Source organism: Mesitornis unicolor, unplaced genomic scaffold, assembly GCF_000695765.1.
Source record: "Mesitornis unicolor isolate BGI_N332 unplaced genomic scaffold, ASM69576v1 scaffold11672, whole genome shotgun sequence".
NCBI classification, from domain to species: Eukaryota; Metazoa; Chordata; class Aves; order Mesitornithiformes; family Mesitornithidae; genus Mesitornis; species Mesitornis unicolor.
The window spans coordinates 1-16276 of NW_010168649.1; the positions used below are offsets into that span (position 1 = coordinate 1).

At 37.7% G+C, this 16276-nt stretch overlaps 1 protein-coding gene across 1 annotated transcript in view; it reads left to right on the forward strand.

Annotated features, from left to right (window-relative positions):
* Nucleotides 1–16: 16 nt before the first annotated feature.
* Nucleotides 17–16276, forward strand: part of LOC104536482 (chromosome unknown open reading frame, human C15orf41) — a 102440-nt gene continuing 86180 nt past the window's right edge. The window contains exons 1-3 of the mRNA XM_010179099.1: nucleotides 17–77; nucleotides 3366–3426; nucleotides 6410–6482. Coding sequence (XP_010177401.1) covers nucleotides 3382–3426; nucleotides 6410–6482 — 118 coding nt within the window. The 5' untranslated portion in view covers nucleotides 17–77; nucleotides 3366–3381. The remainder of the gene's footprint in view (nucleotides 78–3365; nucleotides 3427–6409; nucleotides 6483–16276) is intronic.

The window sequence follows — 16276 nt, forward strand, 5'->3', positions numbered from 1 at the left end:
TCATCTTTCTAGAAACAAATCAAAAGAACACATGCCAAGCATCACACTGCTGAAGCTACTGAAGCTTACTACCAAAGGTATGACCTCCCCCTGCTTAAGAGTGTCATCATAACTACTAATTGTTACCACAGTTATGAGTAAATTAGCTTATGAAGCTAATTTTCTGTAAAAACAAATTTAAAGTTTGGGATAAGGAATGCAGAATGGTTCACCTAAAACGGTTTTCTAGTGAAAATGCAGAAATCTTTCAGCTTTTGGTCAGTCTAATTAAGAAAGGGTTTACTTCCTTGGCTCTAAAGCAGCATAAGCAAACATTTTTTACATGTATATGGTAGCATTTCTTATCTGTTGCCTATAGTTTGTAACAACAGGATTTCTCTGTCAAGACTAGTATTGCTGTTAACTTCCTTGCTGCAAGGGAGCTTGTTCTGTTACAGCTGACTGTACTTTTAAAACAACATTTGTGTTGTGTTACAAGAAGTTACATATTAAATTCATGTATTGCCAGTTAAATCACTGATTTTTAGATCAGTCCTGTTTTATCAACAGAAGTGTCAGAAATAGCTGTTAAGGGAGGATGAAAACCTTTCTGTCATTCTACAGTATTTTACAATTGTTTGCATCTTAAGCTAATAAACTGTATTTGCTACACGTTATAGTTTGTCTGTTATTTCTATAGGCTTTACTAAAAATATTGAAATGACATAATTGGGGCATACTGGTAACTGGTAAAGATACCCAATTAAAATATTACTTTGTAGACTGACATATCTGAGGAGCTTGCATGGCAAGTGAATTCATACTTGTGATTATAGATGTCTGATACTTAATATTAATTGGTATGAATCAGGAAAGTAAACAAAAAGCCTTCATTTGTAAACAATTAACTGTGCTTCCGCAGAGTCACATATTTAAACCTAAGCACAGCCAGATTAGATCAGACACTGGTTTAGGAAGTCTAGTGGGAATTGTGCCGCCTTAGGCATTTGATTTTCGTTTTTGTTTTTTTAGTAGTTGAACTGTTCTGTAAAAACTTGTGCTGGATCACACTGCACTTTTCCTACTGTTGATTCTTCTTTAGGAGGAACATTGGCTTAAAATTTTGTTGCGTTGATAGCCATGTGTATACAATACTAGTTTTAATTACTTTCACTAGCACAGTTTCAGTGAAGTGCCCTGTGTTAATTGTAACCGCTGTGTAAATAACCCTCTTTTAGAAGACATGGAAATCTTTTAAATCACTTTTATGATGATTGTGTTACTAGTTCCAATGACTTAAACTTGACACATGGGACAAAATTTTGCTTTATGCAAAGCAGCGGTTGTATTGGTATCAGTAAGGTTGAAGGTATGATTAAGTTTGGCTCACATCAAGTAGGAGAATTTGGTCTCCTGTCCTCTTCTGTACTGTCTGAAGTATGGTAGTCGTACATGACTAATGCATTATGTATGAATCTGTGTGATGGTGGTAGGGAAGATCATACTTTATGCTGTTTCTGGGTATTTCATATTGCAAATGTATTAACATGGCCGAATAAAATGCACGTTTTAAAATCAGAGATGTTCCAGTTAATAGTTAGAAAACTCATCGCAATCCTGTTTTAGAAGATTTATTGTGTATTCTGTTTTGTAAGCTACAGGGGCAGACTACTTGAGTCAGAGGCCAGTTTGAAATGCTTCAAGCATAAACATGACAAACATGTCTTCTTCTCTACTCTTTCATAGCACCCATCTTACCACGTAACCCGCAGTCTGTAATATCAGTGTGGTATGCTCCTTCCTATTTTACCAACATACAAGCAAATAATTGTGCTCCTCCTGCTTTCCTAGGTCAGCAAGTACCGATTTTTGAAGGTAGTAATTTCCAGTGGTCCCTGTTGGGAGCAAATAGAAGTACAGTTGCGTGAAGTAGTTTCTGCTGCTCTGCTGAGACTTACTAGTCTTAAATTTAGGCAAACATGAAGGCAGGTTACGAGAAGAATCAGCAAGCTTTTCAGAACAGGATTGCCATCAACATGTGAGACCTGTCAGTTTATAATGGAATTGCCAGTAGCACTGGAAATGTCTGACAGAAAATTACTCCATTGTCAGCTGTAGCTTTGCTTCTCGGTCAGCCACGTGCATGTTTTGGAACATGAATCTCAAGTAAATATTCCTGGTTAGGTATTTTGTTTATGATGTTTCTTTTTTCCTTTGTTATGAATTTTCAGTGTTTAACTGTATGTGAGGCATCTTGTTTTGTGGGGTTTTTTTATGAAAAATTGAAATAGGTTACAGCAAAAAGCTTTTACCATTTCCTTTATTCATTAAGCCTCAGAATAACTTGCAAACAAAAAGCCCTCTTACCCTCTGTGAAGAGGTTTACGTAAAGGTGTTACACTCATTCCACGGAAAGGTAAAATGATACGGAATTTTTCATGTCAGTAACTAATGAGCAGAACAGTGGCTTCTGATGGATAGATAGTGGTAGAGTTGGACAGGCTGTGGCCTTCTAATGATGTCAGTAATGGTGCGCTATACAAATCCAGATAGGATAAACGAGCAGGTTCAAATGTTGGTAACTATTGTTCTTTTCCACATGGCTGCAAACGACAGAGTGGTTTCCAATAATATAGCTTCTTCCCATCAACTCCTTAGAACTAGTTTTAGGCATTATTGAAATGTAAACATCAAGCACTGAAAGTAACAGAGGTGAGGAAGGCGATATTGTGTGATGCGATGGTCGGAAACATCACTGCGTGCTCATATTGGTCTAATATCCTGGACCAGAAAGGTTAGCCTTTGCCATTGATAGGATAATGATTTTCTATCAGCCTTTATTGGATCCTAAATATTTCTTCTTTTAGTTTCTCTTTAGAATATTAATTTGGTTGGTAGACTCTGATTTCACTAAAGTAAGCCTTTACTATTTCAACTACTGCCCAGTTGGTAGAATCTGGATTAAATTTGAGAACTTGTGTTTTTGTGCATAGTAGTGAGCTGAATAAGATACACAGTGTCCCATCAAAGTTGAAGGTCATGTGGAACCCAAAATCTTTACTGTGAATAACAGAGGTTTGTCTGTGATGCATCTTTAGGTAGTATAGATAGAATTTATTTGCATGTCATTAAGCCATTTTTTTTAAATTTCTTGATTTCTTGTATTTTTTACTAGTGTATGATGTAAGATCATCCTTGCAGATGAATAGGAGACAACCCTGGAGAGTTAGTGATTGTTTAAAATACTTAATTCTGTAAAGATTTCCCATTAAATACTCTGTATAGGGGTATTTTCCCCCAAATGAAAGAGCTTCACAAGGGATACTGATATGTATAAACTGGCCTTTTCTTGCCACTGTAGCATTACGTGTCTTTGTCTTGTCTAGATACCTGAAAGGGGTGATGAAAAATGCAGCTGCCCCTGTACTACTGGAGCTGGCCAATGAGGTAATCATCTTTACTTTGTTCTTTAATCTTGCGGTGTAAAACCTAAGGGGCATATCTGTAGTGACTTCAGTGAGAAATGTAATTAACCTTAAAAAAATGGTTTCAAGGCACATTAGACATTTAAAATGGTTCCCCAGTCTGTTAGTACTTACAATAATTAGACAAAAAGCCCCATTTATTAATAAATCAGTTAATGTAATTAGTCTTTTAACTTCAAGGCGAATGTGTAGGGAAAAACTCTGAATTTGTGTTGTGCTGGAAGTTTCAGACAGACCATAGGTCTTTAATGCACAAACTTACTGAAAATTCCCACATTGAATAAATGGAGTTGCATCAGTTTTACTTATATTTGATTCCTTGGTTTTAGTAACAGAACCCATCTAAGATTTTTTTTTGTTTATAATGCAAAGGGTTAAACCAGTTCATTTTCCTGACTCCGTTTATTTCTGCTCACACAGATTAGAGGACGGCTAATGAAAACTGCTTAATATAAAGCAATTAAGCAGAATAAATTCCTCAGTGTAGCCGTTTCCTAGAAAAGCTGGCATATGAAAAGTTCGGTACGGTTGCCATTAAAGTCTTGACAAATTTATTGATGCTGTTTATTAACTAGGATATGAATCTGCCTTGGGATGCAAGGTGTTATTTGCATTAAAAACTGCTACCTAAAGCACTACCTTAAAGAAGATGTAAAAAGTTTGAAAGAGTGGCAGTGATCCTCTTGGAAAAAAAAAACAACGATGAAATATCTACCCCTTAAATTCTAAAATATTTATTTACAATAATAATAACAATACAATAGCTGATACTCCTTGGAACTGCTTATGCAACTCTCAGAGGGATAGAATGAGATGTATGCTGTTTTGAGTTGCATTTTAATAGAAAATGTAAGAAGGAGGCAGAAAATGAGTGTTTGCATTAAAAATGATATGGCACTATGAGCATTAAGTGTTGCGGTAGCAGCAAGTTCCATATGTTACATTACTAAGAAAGAATGGTTTGTCTCTCATATATATTGGTACAGCCAGCAAATGAGTGATTACCTATCAATTACTAGAAGGTTTTAATGGTCTGTGAAGTGTCCACATATCCTGATCATACAGATTGCATAGAGTAAAGGATTTATTTCGTATTAGTGGAAATGTGCAACGTCTTAGCATTTTTGGAAAAGACACATCTTGAAGTACGGAGAATGCAATGGACTTTACATAAATAAGTACAATCTTATTAAGAATTTAGATAAACAACCCAATTTGTGATATATCACACCCATATTACATGGGGATTGTCATAAAAATATTTCAAGCACAAAGTAATGTATCTGTTTCTGGTTCTTTGTATATTTTTTCCCATTGATTTAGAGGTGATGCATATAATTTCTGACTCTAGTGATCATATCTTTGTTTATATTATACTGATGCATTTTTGCAATTCAGATCAAAGATATCTACAGTTCGGAAATATATAAAAATTGAATCTAAAAGAAAGGGAAGATATAGAAAGAACTTACCTGCTTCTGATTTCATAGTAGCAGGTATAGAAGAAAGGCAATGCATTCTGTGACTGCTGCCTAATGCATTAGGGAAATGTGGCAATAACCAGCACCAGATTACTGCTTCCAAACAATCAAGCTGCCATTTTTATATGATAGTTAATATTTAAATGACATACTCTTGCATCTGCTGACAATTGATGTAATGGTAATACTTTATGAGTCAATATATATTTAATCAGTGGAAACTGTAAAAATTGATGAGAAATATATAACATAGGTGCATTACAGTGTGTAGCAGCTCTGTTAAATAGGAAAAACTCCCTATTACTATCTTTTGCGGGTGATTTTTTGAGGGTTTGGGAATCTACTTTTAATTTATTTCCATTTTATTTGCCAACTTCTTCATATGTATATGTAGTGCAAAAGGACTAAAATAAATCTTATTTTTGTTAGATAGGAATAATAAAATTAGTCACTGTTCTCTTCATACAAATATTTTCAAGTGAGATTTGAAGCGCTATGAATTTTACTTACATGCTAAATTCTGACGTGAAGCATGATGGCCCTATTTCAAAGAAAGATGGACACATGATTAATATGAAAATTAGGGAGATGCAAGTACCTGAACTAATAAGGTAGTCCTTATTCAGGCTGGACTACCTTCAGTAATTTCACCATTTTTCAAGTGTCAGCTCTGATGTGGGTTACTGGAAATAAGCAGTTCCGTGGAAAGCATTTCGCTCTACTTGGGGAATTTAAGGGCATCCAAGTACATACATATTTGGAAAAAATATGTGCGCACAAATGAAGCCCCCTTTTTTTGTCTAGTTACTAAATCAAGATAAAATTTTTGTATTAATATTGAACTTGAAAACATGTCAAGAAAAATTCACCGTGACAGTGTGTGAGCAAGGTTTACTGTCTCCTAGTTAAAATTCTCATTCACTAAGGGAGTACTATAATGGTATCTGTAAAGCTATTGTAATTTCAGGTGGAACTACACCGTACATTTTCCATACATAAGAATACTATCGAAATGGAGGACTAGCTTTGTTAAAAAGGAAAACATAAAGAAATTTTTACCAAGTCCAACACATCTGCTGGAGATGTTGGTGTTAAGAATATGTGGTATCACTTGACAGGTGCCACATATAGTGAGTATTCACAGCAAAGGTTCACCACGTCTTTTCCTTGGTGAAAGGAAATCCCTTGCATAAGGGATTTTACTGTCACCTTTTACAAAGGGTGGTTCAAATGCAAAATGTACAAAGATAATAACCAGTAATATGTTGTCTACTTTATTTGGTTTCTCACTGGGTACTGTGGACTGCTGTTACAGATTTGTTCCAAATAGCTGAGCTTAATAATTGGGAAAAGATACCGTTTCATCTATTTCTGCTCTTTATTTTTAATCTCTAGATTGCAGTGCTGACAAATGTGCATCTAAATGCATTATGCTCATGAAATTCCCTTATATTTTTTGTTAAGGTGGACTTTGCCCCATCATTGATGGCTCGTATTGTGTTAGAAAGATTTCTACAAGAAAAAGAACAAGCCGTCCGTAAGTATCTTCATTGTTTTCTTTCGTTTTGTTTTGTTTTGTTTTTAATTTTAGGATATTTTTGTTTCAACTTTTCTTCTGGCTGTGATGTAAAAATAAGCAATGCAACATTGCAAGTGAGCTAATGAGGGTAACATTTTAAGGCTGGTATCTTCAACAGCTAATGACAGTTAAAATGTATATAAAAAGACCACCCACAATTTAATACAGGCTAAATGAATGCTTTCTTTTTCCCTCTTAGATTTTCAGAATATCAGTTCTTTCAGTGAAATAAAGGGTGTGGGGCTCACTCTACACTTAAATGTTTAGAGCTGTGTATTTTAAAAGTCAGTAATTGCTAAGAGTAGGTCTTAAAAATAAACCTAAGCCACTTTTTAATTTTGCAACGTTGGAGAAATATTGCTGTTAAATGCAAAAGTGCATTTAACTGATCTCAGTACAAGAAAATGAAAAAAAAAGAAATGAAAGAAAAGAAAAGAATAGAGCTACAGGAGGAGGTTCAAGCCTAAATTAATTTGCCACTGAAAAAATACATTTTGTTATTTTCTCTGTGTCAACTGCATGATTAAAACCGGCTGTTAAGTGAGCTCTGGGGATGTACTCGTAAAAGATTTATGAGTAATATTCAATGTGATATTCAAAGTGAGTCATGAATATCAGGGTAATTGCTCTCAGTGCTGGCTCTTTTACTAGGCAGGAGTTTGTCAACTGCCCCATAAATATTTGCCTAGTCTCATGTAAAAAAGACAATTTCATCTTCTGCATTTTTATTACCTAGTGTAATGTTTACCTTTGGAGCTTGACTGTGGCAGAATAGGTGAAAAGCATCAGAATATGTTTTATGTGTATAATCTTCTCTTTTTGAAAGCAAAAGATAATACCTACTAAAATATCATGCGGTAGCATATGGTGGGTTTTGTCAGGGATTTTTCCTTTGGTTTTCTTTGAATCTGAACAGTTATCAGTGACTGGTGGCCCAGTTACCTTCTGAAGGTTTCGTTTGAATGAATTAAGTACTTCCCCTAAAAATTCAATATCATTTCAATAGATGTAGCCTCTAAAGTAACCTGCAGTGATGCTTCATGAGCAAATCACATGATGTCAGAATGGTATGGTTTCGATTTAATCAAGAAAGAGATTAAAGTGGATGTGTGTTATTTTCAACTTCGCCGCAGCACCGCCATTTGTCAAAGTCAACCTTCTGATTGCTTTGGACCTACTGCTATCCAGGTCCTGTCAAAATAGTAGTCAGCGCAAGCTGAAGCAGGTAGACTGGTGGATGTAGAGCAGTATCAAGCGCAGTAAAGCAGAATTCATTGACTTGTGAATTATGAAGTTAATAGATTCATCATAAATTTTCTGGCTATTAATTTATCTTTGTAATGATGGCATATCTCCAGTACGTTTTTCTTTTTTGTTTTGCATCATCTTATGCTGCACAGTGAAACAGAATGTAGTTTTGAAATGTACTGCACGTCAGAATTGGCACAGCTGCGTTGCTCACGTTAGATGTCTTGTATGAGTGTGCCAGGAAGGAGTAGGAGCTTATTTAGAGTCCAGTTTAGACAGAGGCATTCCAGGAATGTAGTTTCTAGGAATAGGGGGCAAATTGTTGATAGAGTTCTGTGTTTTTGTGTTCCATTGTAACTTGTTTTAATGGAATAAATCCTTATGTGGGAGCATTTTTAGATTTCATAGCTGCTTCAGTCAGTGACAGTTTTGATGTGATCTATTTTGATAATTTTTTTTCAAAAGTGAATTTGAACACTTTATTTTGGGGAGGGGGGATTTTGGCATATGAAACACTTTAAAATCACTGTTTATTATATGGCTGTCAGGAGGCTGACTTGTCATCCAAGTGTGGAATGATGAAAAAAAGCTTTCATGGTGATCAAAACAATTAAAAAACAGTTTTAGCATTGGCTTTTAGTTGCACTAAGTAAAAATACACTGTCCTTCAGAGTACATTTTAATTTTCATTAAAAGATCCGTGCTTTATGTTGTCTGTTATATGGTGTGGGTGTGGCTAGGGAATTGCAGTGCTGTTACGATGCTGGGGAGTTGCTAAACTGCTCTTAGGGAAGGAGCTGTGAGATCCTCTGGCTTCTATTCTGACACTTCCTTCTCCCTCACAGCAGCGACCTGGCTGGCCTTTGGCAATGAAATTCAATGCACATGGCTCCGCAGTCAAATCATCAAATTTCCCTGTGTGTATATTAGAGTTTTGTAATGTGTTTCCATTATGAAACAATGCGGGGATAATTGTCTTTGGTAGCAATTAGCTAACAGGTTTGTTCAGTGCTATTGGCAGAGGCATCCATCATCCCCTCCCTGACCACACTTTTTTGTCTACTGTGGACTATGGAGATCAATAGAATTCTGTATAGTGGAAATCACCCCAGCTTTAATGAGCTGCAAGTCTCAGTCAGTCTTGGTTTTGTATTTTTAATTTTTCCCCTTTAAAATGGAAAAAAGCTTTCCCTCTGGGAGGAGAGAGTACTGTAGCTGTACTATTACTTTCACTAATCAATTCATGGTTCTAAATTGTTTTGCTTCTACAAGAACGTAGGGATGATAGAGATCAGGAGAAGCACGCAGTCTATTGCTCCAGTAATACTCCATTCTACTGAAACATATCTTTATAAAATACAGAGTAGTGTATTATCCAAATTACTTGTTTGGCGCTATCTTTGATTCTCTTGTGTGTAGACTTTAAACCACAGAATTACATAATGCAAAGGATTAAAGGATATTGTATCACACAATATTTTAAAAAGACATACAACCGACTTTACGACAGTCTGTGTCAAATATAAAGGAAGTGTGTTTTGTTGTGCTTTTAAGTACAGCATTGTGGATCAGGTTAAAGTTGTTTGTAGTGTGTGCATCTTCATAAGCAAAAGTGTTTGGGAAGGAGTTTTTATTTCTGAAGAAGCAAACAAGAAAAGGGCTTTGGGCTAAGGAATGTGGGCTAAGAATTATCACTTAGCAGGAATATTTACATTTCTCTTTGCAAAGTAGGCAACAGAAAGTGTTCAAAGCAAAAAATAAATCTTTCAGTAAAATTCCATTGTTAGTACTGATATCTAAGTTTTCCACCAACTGACCTGTGTTCCTAGGAAAGGAGCTTGCCCTTCTAGAAGTTAGAGTAACTAACAGTATAATAACTGTAGTGCTCCTTTTAAAGTAAATATGGAACATGAACGTTCTACCCAAAGAATTCAAGTATAGTGGGAAATTGTGCACTTCGTGGCCTAGTCTTCTTCCTTTTCACAAAACAGACTTCTTGACTTGATAGCCTTTTTTTTTAACCCAGGTACTTTGGTCTTACGATAGAGATTACTGTGATACCACACCAAATTCCCTATTTATGCAGTATAATGCTGTTGCAGTGAAAAATACCGTTGAGTTCTCTACAGTTTTCTGACATGAAGTAATAGTGCTTAGAAATGACCTCTATACCACTTCCTGTTCTTTTAAGTACATCAGAGACAGTTATTCTGTAGTAATCACCATTCCACTTGTCGAAGGAAGGTGTACAGTTTCTGGATGCCAACAAAATACATCCTTTTGGTGTTTTTACTGCTTGAGTTTGAGCAGGGGAGCCTTGCGTGCCAGTTTTCAGTCTGTGACAAGATTCAAGTTCTATTTGGATGCTGAACAATTTGAAGAATGTGCTTTCTCTATGTATCCTTTGACTTAACCAAGTCCAAAACCTATTATTCAGTCGAGCACTGTAATAATTCTTCTGCCTATTACCTTATTAAATCTCTCAGATTATTCTATCAGTGTATGGAAGATTAACTCCAAACAAAACTGTGGGACCAAGGGGAGAGAGTACCTTACACAAGCATAGTGAAACCCTATAAATGGAACATCATATTTTGCAGTTATCTCTGTATCCTAAAAATAAAATTGATGTTGTCATTAAAACAGATAAATTCTTTACTTCTGTACTTTTCAGATATAGAATTCCAGCTGTTGAATTCCAGGGTGCAGAACAGTGTTCTAGATGTGGTCTAATAAAGGCTAAGTAAAGGAGATAATCATTTCCCTTAGTACACTGGTTCTGCTCCTTTCAGTAAAGCCCAGGTTGCTGTTGTTCACCTTCTCTGCCACAATACAGCCCTGGCTCACGTTCAGCTCGCTGCTGCACCAGGGTCCCCAGGTCCTTTTCTGCAGAGCTGTTCCCCAGCCAGTCTGTCCCAGCCTGCATTGTTTCCAAGGGTTTCTCCTTCCCAAGTACAGGACTTTTTTACCCTTATTAAATCTCATGAGAATCCTGCTGGCCCATTCCTCTACCTTGTTTGTATAGGCCCCTCTGAATGGCAGCCTTGGCTCCTGGTTTGGTGTCATCTGCAAACGTGAGGAGAACATGCTCTTTTGCATACTCCAGGTCACTGGTGAAGATGTTAATCAGGAATAGGAAATCACAATTGCAACTACATAGAATCATTTAGGTTGGAAAAGACCTTTAAGATCATCTAATCCAACCATAAACCTGGCACTGCCAAGTCTACCACTAAGCCATGTCCCTGCGTGCCACATCTACCCAGCTTTTAAATGCCTCCAGGGGTGGTAACTCCACCACTTCCCTAGGCAGCCTGTTCCAGTGCATGACAACCCTTTCAGTGTAGAATTTTTTCCTGATATCCAATCTAAACCTCCCCAGCACAACTTGAGGCCATTTCCTCTTGTTGTGTCACTTGTTATTTGGGAGAAGAGACCAACTCTCACCTCACTACAGCCTCCTTTCAGATAGTAGTAGAGGGCAATAGCATCTCGCTTCAGTCTCCTTTTCTCCAGGCTAAACAACCCTGGTTCCCTCAGCCACTCCTTGTAAGATTTGTCCTCTAGACTCTTCACCAGCTTTGTTGCTCTTCTCTGGACACACTCCAGCGCCTCAATGTCTGTCTTCTTGTGAGGGGCCCAAAACCAAACGCAGTATTCGAGGTGCGGCCTCATCAGTGCCAAGTCTGGAGGAACGACCACTTCTCTAGTCCTGCTGGCTACGCTGTTTCTGACACAAGCCAGGATGCTATTGGCCTGCTTGGCCACCTGGGCACACTGCTGGCTCACATTCAACCAGCTGTTGACCACCACCCCCTGTTTCTTTTCTTCCTGGCAGTTTTCCATCTGCTCATCCCCAGGCCTGTAGTGTCACATGGGGTTGTTGTGACCAAAGTGCAGAACCTGACACTTAGCCTTGTTTAACCTCATACAACTGGCCAGGACTCTGGAATCCAGGTCTGTTCCAGAGGCTGGGTTTCGGTGGTTGGTTGTAGAGCTAGGGTGGTGGTTGTGCAGTTTCTAGAGGAGATACGAATCCTGGAGTTGGCACATTTTGGTAGGGAGCTGGTTCTAGATCATGTTGTAGCTTACTTGTTTCTAGATTGCATTCCAGGTCACTCAGTAGTTCTGGAATGACATAATGATTTAGCTGTCTTGTTGGTTCAGGATCATGGTCTAAGTCTAGCTCATTTGTTGTATCAGGACTGCTTCTTGGTTCTGGAGGAGGTTCTAGTCCGCTCAGGGGTGCTAGATAATGTTCTAACTTGTTGATTCTAGATCGGTTTCCAGCTTACTTGCTGGTTCTAGAGCATGCTCTATGCAAATTTGGTGGATCTAGATTGGGTTCTAGGTGATTTGGTTGTTCAAGATCACTTACTAGTTCTAGACTGGGTGCCAGGTCAGCATATGGTTCTAGAGCCGGGTTGGTTTCAGAATGGGGGAGGTCCTAGAATCCATTTCAGGGGATACCCCTGTTTTTCCATCTAGCAAAGACTTATGGTGCTTGCTGATAATAGCAGTTTCTCTGGGTTTCTTTCTTTCTTATTTTCTTTTTCATTTTTGCTTGTGTGCTTTTTGGTGTGTGTGTCTCTTTTGAGTTGAAGACACACAGGATGGGAATCCTTTCATCCCATGAAGTGCAGCTCTCCCAGGTTGCTAGCGCGCTGCCTTACGCTGCCTCTGTGGCCGTTCTTTTCTCTGGCAACACCATGGGGAACTGGCAAGCCAGCAGTCCTTGACAGCGACTGGCTGCCACGCTCCTGCTCTGAGGATTCTTGCCAGCCTGTCCGAGAGTCTTGTCTAACACTTATTAGTGTTAATAATATAGATAATTATAGTCTCAAGCTTCTTCTATATGACTACCTGCTGTTGATGATATTAGCATGACAGTTACATATATACAAGGTCAGAATATCCTCCCACCTTCTTCTGCTTTCTCTTAGGTATTGAATAAGCAACTTTAAAAGAGAAGCCAATATAATCAGGCTTTCTACACTTGCCTTTTGACGAAATATTTTTAAAAAAAGCAAAGAAAAACGATTGTATCTCATTGCTTTTTTATATGGTTTATATGCTCAAGTTAAGCAGGACAGTGCTAGTGTCCATTACTTTTGTTGAAATGCATCTCCAGTCCACTTGCCAAGTGGAGGCAGAGAGATGGAAGGCAGGAATTAGAAAGCAGCTCTAAAATAACCATTCTGTAGCATTACAAATTGCACAATACAACGATAATGATTAAATTTTAGACAGTTTGTATCATAAAAGACAATTCTGACTCTGACTTCAAAATTCTCTAGTATATTTGTACAGCATACATAACATAAATAATCTGTTTGCTCTGAGAACACTACGTAAACGTGAGTTCCTTGTATGCCAACAATCCTTAACGTAGGTAAACTTCATTTCAAAATTGCATCACCTCTGCTAGAAAATGCCTCATAATCTTATGCAAGAATGTCAAGTTGCTTAAATCTCCAGGAATTAAAAAATATATTTGAATAAGTCTTATTTCACATTTTTCCTTATTGCAAAGAGTTTGCTACCTGATAGATATACTGTAGGAATACGCTTCATCTTTCAGAAGTGTGTTACCATTGACTAATTATCAGAGTGAACTAATGCAGAATCCATGCAACTAAGGATTTGGCTTCAGGCTGGTAGCCTGGAGTTATGTTAAAATACAGCACATTTAACAATTTGCTGTGTGCCTACCTAATCTATACATACAACAGGGCCAATCACTGGTCTTTTAGGCTGTGAAAATGCTAAATGCAATATATTGCTGCTTGTAAAAACAATATTGAACATAACACAGTCTTCACTTTATGTCTACTGAATATGTGAGAACTTAAATTGTGGTACATTGCCTTCTGGTAGAAATCACAGGTGCCCAGTAGGTCTTGGCAACGTTCTGTGGTCCTCTTTTGCGTGTGTTTTTCCACATGGATGAAATTTTTTCAAGCCAATTAGTATCAGAAAAGAAGAGCTTTTTGCTTGAGAGTATTTTGCTGGGTGCCTTCTGACTGTGGTCCATTAAGTTTGCATTCTATTTACTGACAGTTGATTTCACTGTTCAGAAAGATTAAATTGCATAAATTACAGTTTCTTTGCATTTGCATACATCCTATTAAACACAGATTCTTAAGAAAATGTTATTTTTTTACACTGACCAATGACAGTGTTTCTAAACAAGCACTCTTAATTTTTCCCTTTTTCCATCTGCATATCTTTGCATTCATATGGATAATGCAGAAGATTTTTACAAAGGTAGGGGCAGCAAGTGTACCAGATGTTTAAGCTGTAGAAGTTCCTTCTCTGGAAAAAAAAATAGGTTTTTTAGGTATCTCATTACTGTGCATCTTACTCTTGACTGAGAAACATCTCTGTTCCTTTAGTTTACTTGGTGAGAATGGAAAGCCAGTACGACAGGGACAGATTTCAAAGATTATTTACATTAGTGAAAACCAGTTCTGCATCCTCAACAGAAACAAAAAAGATTCCCCTGCTTGCATGTCCAGAATGGATTCTGCCTCTAAAACTAGAGTGCACTCCAGTTTTTTTATCTGCTTGTCAGTATTTCACTTGTGCTCTTTTTTTAGGATTGGAGCACTATTTTCCTTCACTGTTAGACTGACAATTAACACTTCTTTTTTAATTTGCCATGTAGTAGTCTTCTCATGCAGGGATGCTGTTTCAGAACAGGTGTCACGCAGGTGTTCAAAGCAAACTTCTCTTACAAGTGAAAATTGGCAACTGAATTAAAACTTTTGCTGAAGAAGCTGGGGAGTCGTTCTGGAGTCCCAGTGTTGGATGCATGCGAGTGGCTTATTTCCATCCCATTAACTCCTGAATGAGAAAAGCACAGTGGAACAGAAGCAGGAGGCTGAAACTACAATGCAAAAGAATAGTTTTCATGTGACCAGTTTTACTATGTACTTTCAGCATGGATAGTGGCATTAATTTAGTGAAACCAGCATCCTTGGTCTTTCTCTTCCTTTCGTATGTGGGAAAGCATTTGGGTTTGTTTCCACTTATTCTGGACAGCATGAACAACTGAAGTGAATGATGCTGACATGATAGGGTTTCTAACCTCTGCACACCACCTTCTTCTTAATGATTTTGAAATACTGGCTTATTCACTAGTCATGCTTGAGTTTTGGTCCAAATACTTACTCCCAGTTTACAAATGAAGCGGTTGAACCATGAACAGGTTAATTAACTTGGCCACAGTCGTGTAGAGAGCTTGTGTCAAAGCAAAGACAAGGATTCAATCTTCCACTTGACAGGCATGAATTTATGAGAGCTAGACACTTCTGAATCCACGTGTACTCATTCCCTGCTTCCTCTTTAAGATAGAAGGGGAAAAATGGATGAACACAAAACGAAGGGCAATTTTTCTTTTTAACCTCCATAAGTCTGTTGTCCACTTTTTCAGAGGCAATTCAGTAGCTTTTCTGTAACACTGAGCAAGGCTCCATCTTCCCATTTCTGTATAAACGTCTGATGAATGCAGCCTCAGTAGTGCACTGATAAATTGGTGCTGGAGAGAATTTTTCTTGAGACAATAATGCTGAGAAAAGCTGTTTGCCTTCACGTCCTAAAAGTTACTTTTCTTTGGACTATTCCAACTTTTCTTTCTAGAATATATTAGAGAGACTATGTCCTAAGTAGACATAATGTTTGGTGTTAAGCACTGTACGTCAGTAAACTACTTGACCAATGTCACCTCAGATTTTAGATCATGGTCCTCAACGACAGTAAGTTGTTTCTGTTCATCGAAACTGTTATCTTCAGACCCACAGGAGGTAAATACCCTTTAGTGTGAGATGCAGATTCACTAGCATCTGTATAGATATTGTTACTTCAGCATAACTTATCAACAGTGGTGGGGATGGGCCTTGCTGTCTTCTCTAAAAATGCCTTTCACTGCAAATAACCCAATTTAAACTTCTCTTCAAACCTTCCCCTAGCATATATGCTGCACTATGCTGAAGCACAAGCATTAAATACCTGGCACATCTTACCACCAGTTTTCATGGAATCATAGAATGTTTTGAGTTGGAAGAGACTTTCAGAGGTCATCCAGTCCCCCTGCAGTGAGCAGAGACATCTTTAGCTACATCGTGTTGCTCAAAGCCCCATCCAACCTGACTTTGAATTTGTCCAAGGACAGGGCTTCTACTACATCTCTGGGCAGCCTATTCCAGTGTTTTACAAAATTCATTGTAAAAAAATCCTTCCTTATATCTAGGCTAAATCTACCCTATTTTAGTTTAAATCCATTACCCCTTGTCCTATCGCAACAGTCCCTGCTAAAAAGTTTGTCCCAGTCTTTCTTATAGGCCCCCTTTAAGTGTTGAAAGGTCCCAATAAGGTCACAGAATCACAGAATCGCTCGGTTGGAAAAGACCTCTGAGATCATCATGTCCAACCGTTCCTGTCTACCCACTAAACCATATCCTTAAGTACCTCATCTACCCGCTCCTTAAACACATCCAGGGATG